At 53.6% G+C, this 15,354-nt stretch overlaps 2 protein-coding genes across 2 annotated transcripts; both read left to right on the top strand.

Moving 5' to 3' along the window:
• The first annotated feature begins 325 nt into the window (after nt 1-325).
• On the top strand, nt 326-4,429 carry VAMP8 (vesicle associated membrane protein 8). Its single transcript, XM_038561578.1, has 4 exons — nt 326-456; nt 965-1,210; nt 2,532-2,690; nt 3,986-4,429. The coding sequence occupies exons 2-4, from the start codon at nt 1,208-1,210 to the stop codon at nt 4,127-4,129; spliced, it is 306 nt and encodes a 101-aa protein (XP_038417506.1). The 5' UTR covers nt 326-456; nt 965-1,207; the 3' UTR covers nt 4,130-4,429.
• A 1,831-nt stretch (nt 4,430-6,260) lies between these two features.
• VAMP5 (vesicle associated membrane protein 5) lies at nt 6,261-13,203 on the top strand. Its single transcript, XM_038561577.1, has 3 exons — nt 6,261-6,362; nt 12,159-12,296; nt 12,758-13,203. Exons 1-3 carry the CDS (start codon nt 6,360-6,362, stop codon nt 12,965-12,967), a joined length of 351 nt encoding a protein of 116 aa, XP_038417505.1. The 5' UTR covers nt 6,261-6,359; the 3' UTR covers nt 12,968-13,203.
• Nucleotides 13,204-15,354: the final 2,151 nt, after the last annotated feature.

Below are 15,354 nucleotides of genomic sequence, written 5' to 3'. Positions count from 1 at the left end.
CTGGTACTGTCCATCAAATTTCAGATTTGCAAAATATAATAATCTTATTTAATTGGAGATAAGATTTCATTATAAAGTAGAATAAAGTATCTCAAAACAGAGGTCCAGAAATTGTCATTTCCTTTAACAAAATATGTGTTAGAGAAACTGACATTTCTCTCTTAGAACTAATAATACTAAAAAAAAAAAAAAAAAAAAAAGAACTAATAATACTTCTGGGATGGGACAGGAATGTTTGTTCTCTTTTGCCTGTCCCTGTTTTTGTTCTGTCTTGATAAATACCATCTGGGAAGACTAGATATTCTGTGGCCTGGAACCAGGTGGTGGAAAAATCCTTTGCCTGGGGCCCTTCTCTTGTCCATAGGGCAGGCCTCTGACCATTTCTGAGTAGGCTCACCAACCCCTCAAAGCGGCTTCTGAAGGAAATGTTGAACTCTGGAAGGGAAGAAGGGATTGGTAAGCCATCATTCCCTCGTCCCAACAGTGGACAGGTCTTCCTTTCAGAAACTGTGGCAGGCACACTGAGTGTGCTATCCTGTTATACGTCCCCACCATCCTCTGAGGTCAGCATTAGCACCTGCCAAAACCAGAGAGGTGAAGAATTTCACTCAGGGTCACACTAGTAATCCGGAGCTTTCTGACACCACAGCCTAGGATTACAGCACTCCAGACTTGGGGGGATTTTAATACTTTCTGTCCACCCCTGAACATGGGAACAGGGGTTGCTAGCAAGAAACTTTCATATCTGTGTTCTGTTTCCATGTGAACTACCCCTGGTGGTGTACTTAGAGTTGACTTCAGTGTTTAAGATTTGGAGTCAGATATTCAGGACATTAAAAAAAAGGGGGGGGGGCGGAGCCAGCTTCCCTATCTATATCAGGAGGTCCAGCCTCAGGAAACCTAGGAGGGCTGCTTGATCTTCTTTTTCTTTTTCTTTTTTTTTTTTCTGGTTCTGATGCGTTAGAAGATCTCTGGTGATCGAGCCCTGTTGCTTTAAGCCCGAGCCCAGGTTTGGGAGGAGACTGGGAGGGCAGCGGAGGGCGCCCGCCTACCTGCCGGCCCGCGCTAGGTGAGGCTGGAGCCGCTCGGGATGCCGGCGGGCGGGGGCAGGCTCGAAGTTGGAGCGAGCAGGAAGTGAAGCGAGGGCCGCCCGGGAGGAAACAGACGAGGGAGTCTCGCCGCCGCCAGGCCCGAGCCGCTTGGAGACATGGTGAGCGCGCTGGGAGCTCGCGAGGGGCTGAGCGAAAGGCGAGCGGGGGCTGGGGGCGGGGGGCTGGGGGCGGGGGTCGCAGGGCCGCTGGCCAAGTCGGAGGGCTGGCCCGGTGCAGCCGGTGGCCGCTCTCCTTTGACAACTTGGCTGCCCGGGCGGCTGCCCCCGCGCCTTCTCCCTCCCCTGCCCTCGGAGCTGGCCCGGAGCGGGGCTCCGGTGGGGGTGGAGGCTCCGAATTCCAGGCCGGGAGCCGCTGAGAGGCCCTTCCTGGCCTCCTCCGGCCCGCCGGGCGCCGAGCCCGGTGACCCCCCTTGGGCAGCGCCTCCGAAGTTCCCAGGGCGGATTCCAGCCCAGCGGCGGGAGCCCTCCCCGTCGGCCCTTCCCTTTATCCTGTCGAGAAACTCCAAGAATCCGTCTCTCTCTGCCCGGCCTAAGGAATCGGGCCCCTCTCTTTAAACACGGAGAAGAAGGCGAAGGGTTTGTAAAAGAACCAGAAGTTGGTTCTCTGTGACAATCCGTCTAGTTTGGACCGGCTCCTGGCCTGTTTCGGAGGTCTAGGGGGTCAGGGAGGGAGGAGCCTAGTAATGGTTTGCCCTCCCTGTTCAAAAACTTTATCAGCCAGGGAGGACTTGCCCTCCATTTCCCTCAACAGCCAGTCTGCTGTTTTTATTTAATATCTGCTTAAGGAGGCAGTGGCAGCTTGGTTGGTGCCGGCACATGGGGCAGTGTGTTGGGGGAAAGCAGAAGTTTATGGCGCAATGGCTCTCCCTCTTGGGGCCTGGCCAGGGCCTTGGAACCCGGTGGCTGTTGCTCTGGGTCACAGCAATTAGGCAGCTCCGGAGGTCTGGGGAAGTCTGGGGCGGGAGCAGCTCTCCAGCTGCTGTCCAGCAGTGAGGGGGGTGTTGTGGCAGCTGAGGGTGTTCTGCTGGCCAGCACAGATATTTTCAATGAGGATCCTTCGGTTAATAGTGGTGGGTTTCCCCCTTGTGAGATGCCAGCTCAGCAGTTCTCTGCCCCCATCTGAGGAGCAAGGCAACAGTGGAGTGGGATTTAGGGTCTGTGTTTCTTTTCCTCCTCAGGGGCCCTGAGAACCTGAAAAGAAACTGGATCTAGTCTGTCTAGCATCAGCACTCACCTTCTGGGGCTTAAAAGTGCATTTGTTTTTGATCACATGAGTAATACATGAAAACATTCTTTGTAAACAGTTCAAGCATTAAAAAAAAGCTAAAGTCCACCTTAGGCCTTCCCCTCCCCTGGCCTCTGAGGCTGAGTCTCAGTTCCTCCACCACTTCGCCTAATTAACCCCTGCGTTGCTGCCCAGGAGGAGGCCAGTGGAGGTGTTGGAAATGATCGTGTGCGGAACCTGCAGAGTGAGGTGGAGGGAGTCAAGAATATTATGACCCAGAATGTGGAGCGGATCTTGGCCCGAGGAGAAAACCTGGACCATCTCCGCAACAAGACAGAGGATCTGGAAGCCACAGTGAGATGGGGAACCCACAGAGGTTGGGAGCAGGGCGGCTGGGAGCTGGGCAGTAGAGGAAGAGAGGGAGGGTGAATTGCTGGGGCTCGGGGAATTGGTGGTGCTGGGGGCAAAATGAATAGGAGGGAAGTCTGCCTTTTCACTTGTTTTGGGAATTGACAAGTGAGCCCCCTGTTTTGATTCTGCTCTACTCCACTATTTGGTACTGGGGTCCAGGAAATGGCTCCAGTGACTGGGTGGGTGGGTGGGTGGGTGGGGCTGATTCTTGGAGGCCTTGTCTGAGACAGAAAGGTAGATGGCCCAGTCAGCCCTCACATTCTTAGGCTTCCCTCCCATGAAACTGATGTTTCCCTTTGAAGATTGCCCTTGACAATCATTTGGACCTGACCTCCCTAAGCCAAAAATATTGGCTCCGGAAAATACTCCTAGGGCCTTTGGCCTTCTTGAGGAGTCACTAGGCAGGGGGTGGAAAACTGCTAGAGTTTTGCTGAGTCTGCTTTAAAAAGAAGCTGGGAAGAGCAGTGAAATTCTTTGATCAGGGGGTCCTCTGCTAGCTGAAGGCTAGAATAATATCTCCCACACATCTTGCTAGACCTCATTCCTTTCTCTCTCCAGCCATGGGCTGAAGCCAGCTGCTCAGGGATGGAGTAACTCTAACAAAATACTCCAGCAAAGGTTGGGGCCTAAGGTTCTTTGTCCACAGGGAGAGACTGGCTGTGGCTTTCCAAGTCTTGTGCATAAGCTTGGGTCTAGTTTCCCTGGGACTTAGTGTTTCTTTCCGCAGCCTAATCTGAGGAGCATGGCCCAGGGAAAGTTAATTTCTACAATTCCAGTTGAGGAGGAAGAGCAGTTTCTCTTACCTCTGACGTCTGTACTGCCCTGGTCTGTCCTCTAGCCTCAGAGGTCCCCATAGGGCACGGAGTCAGAGTCCCAGGGAGATGTGCCCACTTGGAGCTTGCACCCGTTCGCCCCAGTGTGTGCTCTCCCAAGGGCGGATTGTGCAGACAGTGTTGCACTTCTGGGTGTGAGCATATGTAAAAGGCCCCTCAGTGTACATGACGGTGCATGGGTAAGAAGAGAGGAGGGGAGGCAAGAATTTAGAATTCTAAATTTGAATCTGGCCCATCAGATTGTCATGAAGGTATATTTGTCAGGGTAGGAGGACAGAACATTTTTTGTGTAACGGTCTGTTCCCTCAACTGTTCACTTCAACATTTACATGTATAGCATGTGGGCCTCTGTCTTCTTATTCTGGTGGGAGGAGGCACTGGTTCACTCTGCCTTGTCCTCAACAGTCGGAGCACTTCAAGACCACATCACAGAAGGTGGCTCGGAAGTTCTGGTGGAAGAACGTGAAGATGATTGTCCTCATCTGCGTGATTGTTTTTATCATCATCCTCTTCATCGTGCTTTTCGCCACCCATGCCATCCCCACATAGGGAGCCCCTCCCCCCACCCACCCTCTTCTTTAGGGCAACCCTCCATAGCAGGTGCCAAGAAGGGCCCTCTCTTCCATCCTTGTCTGCAGGAAGTGCTGCTGCGTCCTCCTGCCCCTCATTCTGAGGCCCCTCTGCCACACTGTCTGCCCCAGGCACCTTGGTCCCCCGGAAGGAGAGAGTTGGACTGTGGCTGTTTCATGGGCCCTCAGAGTTGGTTGGAGAGATATCCAGAAGGCCCAGCATGGGGCTAGGACACTGATGGTGGCCGGTGGGCAATAAAGACCTTTCAGTATCCCTTCACATGTGAGGTAATTTGTCCCCTTCCATTTTTGCCTTTGGTCCTTCTATTTCTATTCTCCCTGGGGACAGCTTCTGGCTGAGATTCTCCTATTTGAGGCCCCATTGTTGGAGGGGTAGAAAGTGTATGTTTGGAGAAGAAAGATGGAGTCTCCCCATTCTTCTCTATTTTCCATTCATTGTGACAGGTCTCAAGAACCAGAGTTTTCTGAGGGTTTCCACATATGGAAAATTCAAAACCATTTTAGGGTGGTACACAAGACTCCTAAGGGCTTGAGCCTTGCCATGTGCCTTTATTACTTTTCTACTAGAAGTGTTAGCCAAGACAGGCTGAGGACCTCCTTTCATCTCTTTTCTATGGCCCTGGTGCAGTCTAGAGCAAGGTGCTAGAGGAACTGGGCCACTTTTCCTTCTTTTTGGTTCTGCAAAGTTCTTTTGTTTATTTTTTTAATTTAAGTAATCTCTCTACCCAATATGGGGCTCGAACTCATGACCCTGAATTCAAGAGTCACATGCTCTTCTGACTGAGCCAGCCAGGCACCCCTGGTTCTCAAAGTTCTATTTGTCTTTTGTCTGCCCTTTTGGGACTTAGCAGGGCCTCCGGGTCTCAGCTGAGAGGGTGAGCATCTCTCACCATATCTTGTGGCTGGGCTCAGTCAGTGTCACAGGACAGGGCCTATGGCCCTCCTTCCCCTCCATGTACAATGGGCTTCTTTGTCTTCGGTCTTCCCTTCTCCCTGCCAGGTTCCACCTCATTGTCACTCTTTCCTGTCTTGGTTTGGGGAAAGGGTTCTTGCCATCTCTGTCCCTGTTTCTCCCATGGGCTTTCCGGTATTGAAAACAATCTGTTTTGGGGGTGGGGGGGAGTGTGGAAGGGACAGGGTTGGAAGACAGGATTTGGGACTCCTCCTGGCAAGTCAGGTTCTGGAATCATATTCAGAGAACCAGGGAGGGAAAAAAAAAAAAAAAGCATAGAAAAGCCCTCAGGCCAATCTTTGTCCTCCTGTGTCCTCCTATCTCAGACCATGGTCATCCTCTCTCCTCACGTCTGTCATTCCTGGACTCAAAGTCCACAGAACTGGGGTGAAACCACTTCCTTGGGACCCAGACTGCCCAGGGTAGGAATGTGGGCCGTGCTCAGGCAGGGTCAATGCTAGGACGGAAGCCCTCAACCCCCTTCCCCAAGAGGAGCCACAGTTGAGGTGGTGGGGGAGGCAGGGGGTGGGGGTGGCCACAGCCACGAGGGGAGATGGGCATGGAGGCAGGCTCTGGAGGAGCAGGGTTATATGAGGGCAGGGCTGCAGCTGCCCTTGTGGTGAAGAGGGAAATACCGAAAAGCTAGAACTAGTAACTTCTCCCCGGGGGGTCTGTTTTCTTTATTGAGGTGAAATTCACGCAACCTACATTGTGGACACACAATCGTACCACTCAGTGGTACCATTCTGAAATTCACAATTCAGCGGCAGGTGGTGCATTCACAATGCTGATGGTGAATAAAGTTTCTTTCGTTTTGAAACTTTTCGCGGAGTCTGGTTACCAGCGACTGCACTTCACACGCGCTAGCTGTTCCAGGCGTCGCTAGCCCAGGGCCGGACGGTGGCGGTGGCAGACCTCGGCCCCAGGGCCCGCTCCACGCTGCCCGCTTCAGAGACTGGGTCGCCGACGGGCCCCGACGTGTGGCCGCGGGCCGAGCGAGCCCGGGGCTGCCCAGGCGGGAGGGCCCGGCCCCGGAGGCTGGGGCACCGTGCGAAGCCGGGCGGGAGCCGGCAGCTTTCGCTTTGCCTCGCTAGGTCCGGGCTCCCGGGCAGGCGCCCCCCCGCCCCCGCCCCCGCCCCCGCGGGCCCCGCCCCTCCGCTTCCTCCCGGGGATCTGGCACCGCGGCCGCGCGGCGACACAGGAGCCCCGGCTGGCTGGCGAGGCGGCGGCTGCAGCTATGGTGAGGGCCGGGCGGGGCGGAGTGGAGCGGGGCCGGCGGGCCGGGGGCGGAGGGCGCCGGACGGGTGCGAGGCCGGAGTCTGAAGCCCGAGGTGGGGGCCTTCTCCGGGCCCCCCGAGAGTGGCGGCCGCCCGGAGCCGGCTGGGCCAGAGCCTCCTCCAGCGGGGGCGCGCAGGCCGGCGAGGGACAGTTCGGCCGCCCGTGCGCAGGGAGCAAGGCTCTGGCTTCCCCCTTCCCCGAGCCAAGGGGTTACACGCAGTGGCTTCGGGTTTCGGGGCTTCGGAGTCAGGCTTCCAGTCGGACTCCGGGCTGAGATCCTGGTGGTGGCCACTTACCGGCGCTGTGACCCGGAGCAAGTCACTTAACCTTCTTGAACTTTCTTTCCGCATCTATGAAGTGGGGTCAGCATTACCTGCCTTACTGGGTACTTGGGAGGTTAAGGGAGATACAGTTGGCAGAGCCCCGCCTGGAGCTCCTGAGCAGTGTAGGTAGTGTGGTGACCTCTTCGGCCCTTCCTGGAGCTGTGAGAAGACAGAGCAGTGTGGCCCGGAGTTGGAAACCCGAGCAGATGGGGTGGTAGCCAGCCATGGCGGGGTGTTGGAGGGCATTCTTCTGACCCTAGGTAAAGATAAAGGTACATGTTAACTATACAAGTTCCATTGAAGTTATCAGACTATGGCACAGGCCTGTCTCCTAACCTCTACCCAGGGACACATTCTTGAGGTGAGTCATCCCTTACTCCTGCTGCAAACTCTGGCCTGTGTCCCCACTTGCCATCTCTAAGACAAAGGTGTCAGCCGCAAACAGGTGGTGGCAGTAGCTTTCCTCCATCCTCCGGACTCCTGGGAAGATGGGCTGGGCAGGAAGCAGGCTTGGTACGTTAAGCTTCTGCCCTGGAGGAGCTGACAGAGGTGTGATAGATGTGGCCTGGCTGGGGGTCGGGATGCCTGGATGGCCTCATCTCTAGGGAACCAGAGGCAGGAAGAGGAAGCGGGACAGGAAGGTTGTACTGAGCTCTAAGGCCACGCCAGGAAACCAAGGGAGGCTCCAAGAATGGGACAAAGCTCTGAGCCCACTTCCCAGCATACAGGGCAAGGGATCTGGCAGGGCTAGGGGTGGGCTTCCAGTTGGCCTTGAGCACGTGGGGGAGAAGAGGAAACTCCTAAGTGAAGGCTGAGGCCAGGATAATTTATTGGTGGATACTGGAAAACTCTGACACTCTCACAGGTTCATCTGAGGCCAGCAGTGGATCAGAGCCTGGGGAGGGTACACTGATCTTTCTCCCTTCCCATCTCCTAGTCCCATCTCTCTGTTTCACACCTGCCCCTGTCCCTGGCCCCAACTCTTTCCCTTCCTTCTCCCCACTCCCTTCCCTACCTGGTCTTTCTTCCTTGTCCTCTCCTCTGATTCATTCAATCAACAAACATTTCTTGGGCATTTCCTCCGTGCCGGATGTGGTGACAGGTATGGGGATAGAACAGGAACAAATAGTGATGGGTAAGGGCTTGAATTCATTCATCCTATAGGTGGTCTTCTCTCGTGCAGTGTCCAGTGAATGTGAGTTTTGAGCTACAGGCTTCCCTCATATGCACAAGGGTTGGCTTGGCAGCATTAAAAGGTCTGGGGAGTCTTTAGCAGCCAGCTAAAGTATTTGCCCCCCCCCCCCCCCCCCGCACCTGCATTCATTTTAGCACCGTGGTGAAGAATGTGATTCTTGGAGTCTATTGGTTCCACTCCTGGATCGCCTGCTTACTGACTGTACAACCTTGATGATTTAACCCCTCTGAGTCTCAGTTTCTTATAAAATTGGGATGATAACATGCCTTCAATGGATTGTTGTGAGGATTAAATCAGATCAGGTGAACAAACAGCCGGCAGCATGGTGCTTAGCTCAGAGTACGTGCCCATTGAATGGTGGCTGTTATCACCTTCAAGACTTAAAACCTTCTCAACAGCCTGCAGTGCTTGATGGAAATAAACTCTATGCCAGTTATCAAAGGCCCAGGTGACGTTCTGTGTTTAGGTTAGAGACAATTAAGTGCACGAGTTTGCAATAAGGAGAGCTTGCTTGGCTGTGTGTTTTGTAAAATTATCTAAGAGGTTTTATTGACCATTTGTATGGTATAATTCTTGAGATCTGACTGCTTAAAAAGTAATCAGCCAGGGAGCTTGGGCTCTGTCTATAATAATAGCTCTTACTCATTGAGCATTCAGTATTGTCAGGTATTGTGATAAGCACTTTGTTCGTGACAGTCATATGCCTTAGTTAACATCATGTAGGTATCATTCTTGTCACCACTTTACAGATGAGGAAGTGGAGGGTCAGAAAGTTTGCATAGTGGGTAAGTGGCAGAGGCAAGATTTGAGGGAACCCGGGGCTGCAGTGCAGAGCCCCGGCCCTTGGCTCTGAGCTCAGGTGAATGCTGACCTAGCAAGGAACTGATACACCCCTTCACTGCCTGCCCGCTGCACACACAGCAACCCCCCCCCCCCGCCCCATCCCCAGTTCTTTGACTAGGACAGTGGTGACAGCTGGAATAGGGTTTGTCTCCCAGAGAGAAGGGAGACAGGAGAGTTAGGGCAGAGAGGTTTGGAGAGCTTTGTTTTCAGAAGAACCAAGGGTGGGGTGCCTGGGTGGCTCAGTGGATGAGCATCTGCCTTTGGCTCATGTTGTTGTGACCCCGGGGTCCTGGAATTGAGTCTAGCATCAGGCTCCCTGTGAGGAGCCAGCTTCTCCCTCTGCCTATGTCTCTGCCTCTCTCTCTCTCTGTCTCTCATGAATAAATAAATAAAATCTTTAAAAAAAAAAAAAAAGGAATGAAGAACCAAGGCTATTTGGCTTGGAAAAACCTGAGATATTTGAGGGTTGAAAGCAGATATTCTGTACAGAGGGTAACGGTCTGTTGAGAACATTTCCTGTGTAACTGCCACCCCCTGTCTGCCATCCGTGCTGCTGCTCCCCACTCCACGGCCCACCCTTGGCCCTGCAGACATCGGGCAGGGCTGGGAAATGACCCAGTCACCCACACTTTCCCTCTACACTCTCTGCTCCCCATGAACTTGGCAACTCCTCACAGCCTTGCTGGGGGCACTTTTCCACTCCTTCTGGATGGCTTCCCTGCCCAAAATTTTGTCACTGCCATCTAGGCCAGTCTACCACGAATAGAGAAATTATTCTGAAGCCTCTCTCCAGTGTCCTCCTTGGCTCACAAGACCACACTAGGTCTTGCTCAGCCCTCTCTGCAAGTGAATGTCCTCTATTTGGACTTTTACTCTGCATTCGTGCGCTCCACCCTGCCCCTCCGCCCTTGCCCTCTGCCTGGTCTGCCTCACTGGAACCCCAGCTCCACCCCATCCTGCAAGGGCTCATCCACCCGGGGCTGTCTCTGTTCACAGGAATCCACTCTCTGAGGGTGGCTCCAGCACTTAGTGTTTGTCCTTCACAGCGCAACCCTTCACTCTTCTCTACTTGTGCCATGCATGTCTCTTTCTCCCAGCCTATAGTGAGCGTCTTACAAATAGGCATTCAGAGATGTTTTTCCCTTGTCCACTGTGTGCCAGGCACTATCCTGGGTTCACTGTGGCAGGAGAGGGAGCGTGGCCCCGTCCTCTGGTCCCTTACCTCCTTCCACATCCTGTAGTGCTTTATTTCTCCCTGTGCCAGTGGAGACCTGGGCCTATAGGATCCTTTTCCCTCTGGTGCAGGGAGGGCCAAGAAGGGCCCCGGGGGTTAAGCCTGAGGCCTCTCTGTACCCTGGAGCGAATGTGTTCATTTAGGCCTGGTCCCACCCTGGCCCCCGGATAGGCCTGGCTTCGCAGTGTGGGGAGGAGGCTGCAGCTGGCAGTGGGAAGCACAGCCAGCTCTCCTGGAGAATGGGACCCAATGTCACCCCACATTGGAGAATCCAAGAACAACAGCTATGGTTTTCATAGCGGAAAAACCAATATTCAGCATCCCACCAACCTCTAGCGATGATTGTTATTTTCAATCTTTGTTCCTTCTCAAGTTTTTGCCTTAGGCTATTAGGAAGTGGGGTTGCCTTGGACTCTGTGAAGGTAGGCTGTGTGAATTTGTTGACTACCAATGTAGTAACAATAGCGGTGATGACGGTTGACCAGATGAGTGCAGCTTCCCTGCGCTCTGCATTATTGCTCCTTGCTCCCCAGTCACTGCTCCCCCAGCCTGGGAGTGCACCCCTCTGGCATGGTTTGCCTGTCCCCTCTCCAAGTAGGTTGCTTTTCTAGCTCATGGGTAAATATTGACCTACTTGGGTTTCAGATGCCTGCCCCTTGAAACTCCTGCTGGGCTGGATAAACATACTGGGATAACATCTCTTGAAAATAAGAGTTGCTTTTGGAGAGACTGCAATGTGATTGACCCACTCACTGAGTCCTTATAATGGTCAGCACTACATTGGCCCCCTTGGGGCCACCAGGATGGGAGCAGACAAACGTAGCCTCTCCCTCTGGGGCTTGTGGTCCACTTGGGGAGATAGGACTCATAAACTGGGAATGCTTGGAGGCTGTGTACAAGGCAGCTGCAAGGATCCTGAATGTGGATTCTTGCCTGAGTAGGAGTGGCCCTCTGACCACCAGATCCTTCCCCTTTCTCTGGTTTTAAGTGGAATTCAGTCAAGTGCCAAAATGTCTGCTGTAGACAATGGGCAATGTGGTCTGGCAGGAAAGGGAGCTTGGCCAGGGCCCTGTGGGGAGGAGATGAGAACAAGGATGGGCTGTGGGGGACTAGGCGGGGAGGATGGAGCTTCTGTGGTTTGTGGATATGCTGGGATTGAGCTCCCTGATGCATCCCTGGACCTGCTCCTGAATTTCCAGCTCTTACGGGGGTGGGGGTAGGGGTGGGGGCCTTTGCCCTAGGTCTGTCTCAGTTGCATGTGTCCAAAGCCTGATCTCTTTCTTGCTTGTGATGCACACTCTCTCTTCCTCTCCCCTGTTCTCTCAGCACTCCCCACCCCGCCACACTTGGTCCCTGCCCCTCCCTTCTTAGTCCTCTGAAATGAGCTGGGTTCTTTTGTCAGGTGTGGTTGCTGCTCAAGCCGAGAAGTCAAAGAGTTGGTCTTTTCTCTGTGAGTTGGACCTCAGTGAAGATTCTTGGGTAGCTGGAAGGCTGAGGCCAGAGGCCAGGGTTGGTGAGGTTTCCAGGCAGACAGAGAATCAATTTTGAGCACTGATGTGGGAGGCAGAACTGGCCTGGCCAGTCAGAGGGAGGTCTGATCTCAGTTTGTTTCTGTCTGTGTGTCTGTGGGGTTAGGCAAAGGTTATGATGTGTGGTGGTCCACAATTACCTTTCTAGTCCTATGGGGTCGGTATCTGCTCTGTCTGGCTTCTAGCCATGTAGCTTGGTTCCCTCTTCTTTACTGCTGCTTTAGGCCAATAGGAAGCCACAGGGCAGGTGCACATTGGGTAGAGGCCATCCTAGGGCAGGTGAGCAAAGTATCTGCTCTGTGGGAGAGTGAGATACTGGGAAGTTTCCATCCTGAGGCATCTTGGAGGAAGCTGAGATGCTGTAGCCAAGGCTGACCTAGGATCTGCCTTGATGGGCAAGGAGAGGAACCTGTGAGGTCAGAGGCAGGTCATACACATTCAGGAGACCAGTCCTTCACTCTGTACATGCCATACCCTCACATGAAAGATGCTATTTCCCCTACCTGTACACTCCCCCGCAACACACAACACACACACGGGGTGGGGGGTGGGGCAAGGAGGCCACTAGGTCTCAGGATCAGATGAGGGCCGGGTGGGGGCCTCATGCAGTTCTGACCTTGGGCTTGGTGCCCAGGCAGGGAAAGAGTTGGAACGATGCCAGCGGCAGGCGGATGAGGTGACAGAAATCATGCTCAACAACTTCGACAAGGTCCTGGAGCGCGATGGGAAACTGGCCGAGCTGGAGCTGCGTTCAGACCAACTGCTGGACATGGTGTGAGGCATGGGGGAGCAGGGACGGGGGAGGGAGGCCAGGAGGAGTCCTCAGGTTGTGCTCAGGGTCTCCAGGCTCTGGGGGGCCTGAGGCTTGCCTGAGCGCCCGGGGGGCCTGTGGGTTTGTGGAGGTGCCTATAGCCTCAATAAGCTCCAGGTAGGCCTCATGAAATAACAAGTCCTTGGTTTGAAGCTGTGGACCCTCCTACAGGTTGAGGGCTGTTATTGTTACTGGGTGTGAGCCTTGGAGGAGTGCGAGTCAAGGGCTCCATCAGTGTCAGACCAGCAGTCAGGTTGGGAGGGTCCCAGGGGAGGCTCTGTGGAGAAGGGGAGCAGACAGGTTGGGAAGATGCAGGAGGAGGTTAGGTCTTGTGAGGGGCGTGAGGGGGTGGTTGGGAGAACCTGGCCCTGGGGCTTGGGGGGAACCACTAACTCCCAACCTGTGTCTGGGGATGTCCACAGAGCTCAGCCTTCAGCAAGACAACCAAAAACCTGGCCCAGAAGAAGCGCTGGGAGAATGTCCGTTGCCGGATCTACTTGGGGCTGGTGGTGGGCATTGGCCTGCTCATCATCCTGATTGTGCTACTGGTCATCTTTCTCCCGTGGAGCAGTGGGGACAGCAGTGCTCCACATGCCCAGGACGCCGGCGCTGCCTCAGGGCCTGGGGGCTGACCCAGCTGGGCCTTGAGGATAGGCCGAGGGGCCGCACTGGCTGGTTCTGGTCTCCAGAGAACCCTGGCGTTTGCTCCCATCTGAGCCACCCAACTGAGCACTGAAGAGCAACTCTGATGTGTGCACCTTTGCATCTCCTATCACGCCACAGACTGGCCCTTGAGGGCAGCCTGCTGCACTAGCTGTGCCAGGCCAGCCCTACCTGGAGCTCAGTAAAAGCTGCTGTTTGGTTAAAAGCTGGTGTTTGTATGTATGTGTGAAGTCCTCCAAGTTGGTTCATCCTTCTTGGCCTCCACTCCTGGGGTTGTTTAGAAAGTTGGTAGAAGGACTTCACCCTTGGGAGGTGGCCCCTATATTCTTCCTTCCTTGTATGTGATCCAATCCTACCTGGACAGAAACTTCTGGGGTGCAGGTGCAAAGAGAGAGTGGCTCCCAAACCAGAACCTTCAACTAGTGCCCTCTGAGCCTGTTTACGTCAGAATGAAATATATTCTTTTTCTGATGTCTTTTTTTTTTAATTAAGGTTTTATTTATTTATTCATGAGAAACCCAGAAAGAGAGGCAGAGACACAGGCAGGGGGAGGAGAAGCAGGCTCCATGCAGGGAGCCCAATGTGGGACTTGATCCTGGAACCCCGGGATCACGCCCTGAGCCAAAGGCAGATACTCAACCACTGAGCCACCCAGGCGCCCCTTTTTCTGATGTCTTGAAGATGCTCAGAATTGGACTCCAGAAGAAGGCACCTCAAAGATTTTTATCTCACGAGGCTTTCACTTTTGGATAGATTTTTTTTCCTCTCTGGACACCCTGTCCTCCTCAATTTTTCTCCTGGGCGTTCTTCCTCAAGCTTTACACCTGATTACAGATGAGGCAGATCGCAGTGAAAATGGGGAGATCCCTGGGTGCTCAGCGGTTTAGCGCTGCCTTCAGCCCAGGATGTGATCCTGGAGACCTGGGATCGAGTCCCACGTTGGGCTCCCTGCATGGAGCCTGCTTCTCCCTTTGCCTGTGTCTCCACCTCTCTCTCTCTCTCTCTCAATCAATAAATAAAACCTTAAAGAAAATGGGAAGGGCTTTTCTGGTGCTGTAATGGACAGTCACAAAGGATGGCCTAGACTTTGTCCTGTAGGAAAGAATTCAGCCTCTTCAAAGCTCCAAGGCCATACAGGGCCAAGCTGGCAGGGCCTTAGGGTCACAGGAAAGATGATTGGGTAAAGGCTATGGAAGAAGGAAAGAAAGCCCTACTAGGGTCACGGAAGCTGGGCAGTCTCTGCCTGGGCTACTTGACTGCATCGCAAACTCAAGTGTGGAAGAGGAATTCAGGGTCAAGGTCAAGTGTGTAACAGAAGCAGTTCCTTGTTAGGTGAAGTGAGGGCTACTGACAGAGAAACAAGAACAAACCTGAGAGTTGTGTGGAGATTTACCCCTCACAGAGCTTGTTGCTTCCACTGGGCTCATTACCATCTTTTTCTGGGAAAGCTGGAGAAAACTGCTTGGCTGTGTAGTTGGTCGGTAACACCACTTAGAGGCCGTGTGGATTTGGGCAAGTCACTTGAGACTTGGGGTTTACATACGAAAAAAGGGATATTTAACTCCCAGAACAATTGTGAGGATTATTTGTATTGTGTGTAACATATCCATCAGTGTAATGGTTCTAGATGCCAAATAAAAAGTAGCTGTCATCCATTTCATCTAGTGCAGTTCTCAAGCCTGCCTCACATCAGAATCACCTGTAGAACTTCTAAAACTATCACCCCCAGGCCTAGATTACTTAGTATCAGAGCTAAGATTTAAATCCAAGTGTGCAGGATGCCTGGACACACACATTAGCCGCTGGCCTACACAGCTTTCCTATAGGGCCTGGATCAGTTCTATCAGAATCTTTGAGGGAAGTATCTGACGCAGGGTTATTTCCCCCTAAAGCTGCAACCCCTGGTTCCATCTCCAGGATAGCCATGGGTAGCCAGGGATGCAAACTCCTTGAAATCAAGCCACTAATTTTACAGAAGCTAGCCGAGAGGCTGAGCAGTGGGCTGAAGGTCACACACATAGTTCTGTGAGCGGGTAAGGCCCTAGATTCCCTGGCAAGGATCTTCCCTCTCTCGTTGGGGGACTTTTACCCCACCCTTGATTGTGTCTAACAAAAAATAATCAGGACATTTTTGTTTTGCGGGTTGAGAGGGTAATCAAGGGCCAACCCCTGAACTACCCAGAGTGCAGCAGGTGCAGAAGCACTGGGCGGGGACCGGGCAGAGCAGCGGGGAACGTCGTCCTTCCAGGTTCGCAGGACCCTGACCCCCTGCGCCACGCCTCGCTCTCTGGAGGGCCTCTAGCACCTGCACGTCCTAGGCCCTCTGAGCCGCAGAGCGAACCCAAGGCCCTACAGC

The sequence above is a fragment of the Canis lupus genome, chromosome 17 (assembly GCF_011100685.1).
Source record: "Canis lupus familiaris isolate Mischka breed German Shepherd chromosome 17, alternate assembly UU_Cfam_GSD_1.0, whole genome shotgun sequence".
Taxonomy (NCBI): domain Eukaryota; kingdom Metazoa; phylum Chordata; class Mammalia; order Carnivora; family Canidae; genus Canis; species Canis lupus.
Note: the sequence above shows the minus strand (reverse complement) of the source record. Positions and strands in the feature narration are given on the sequence as shown.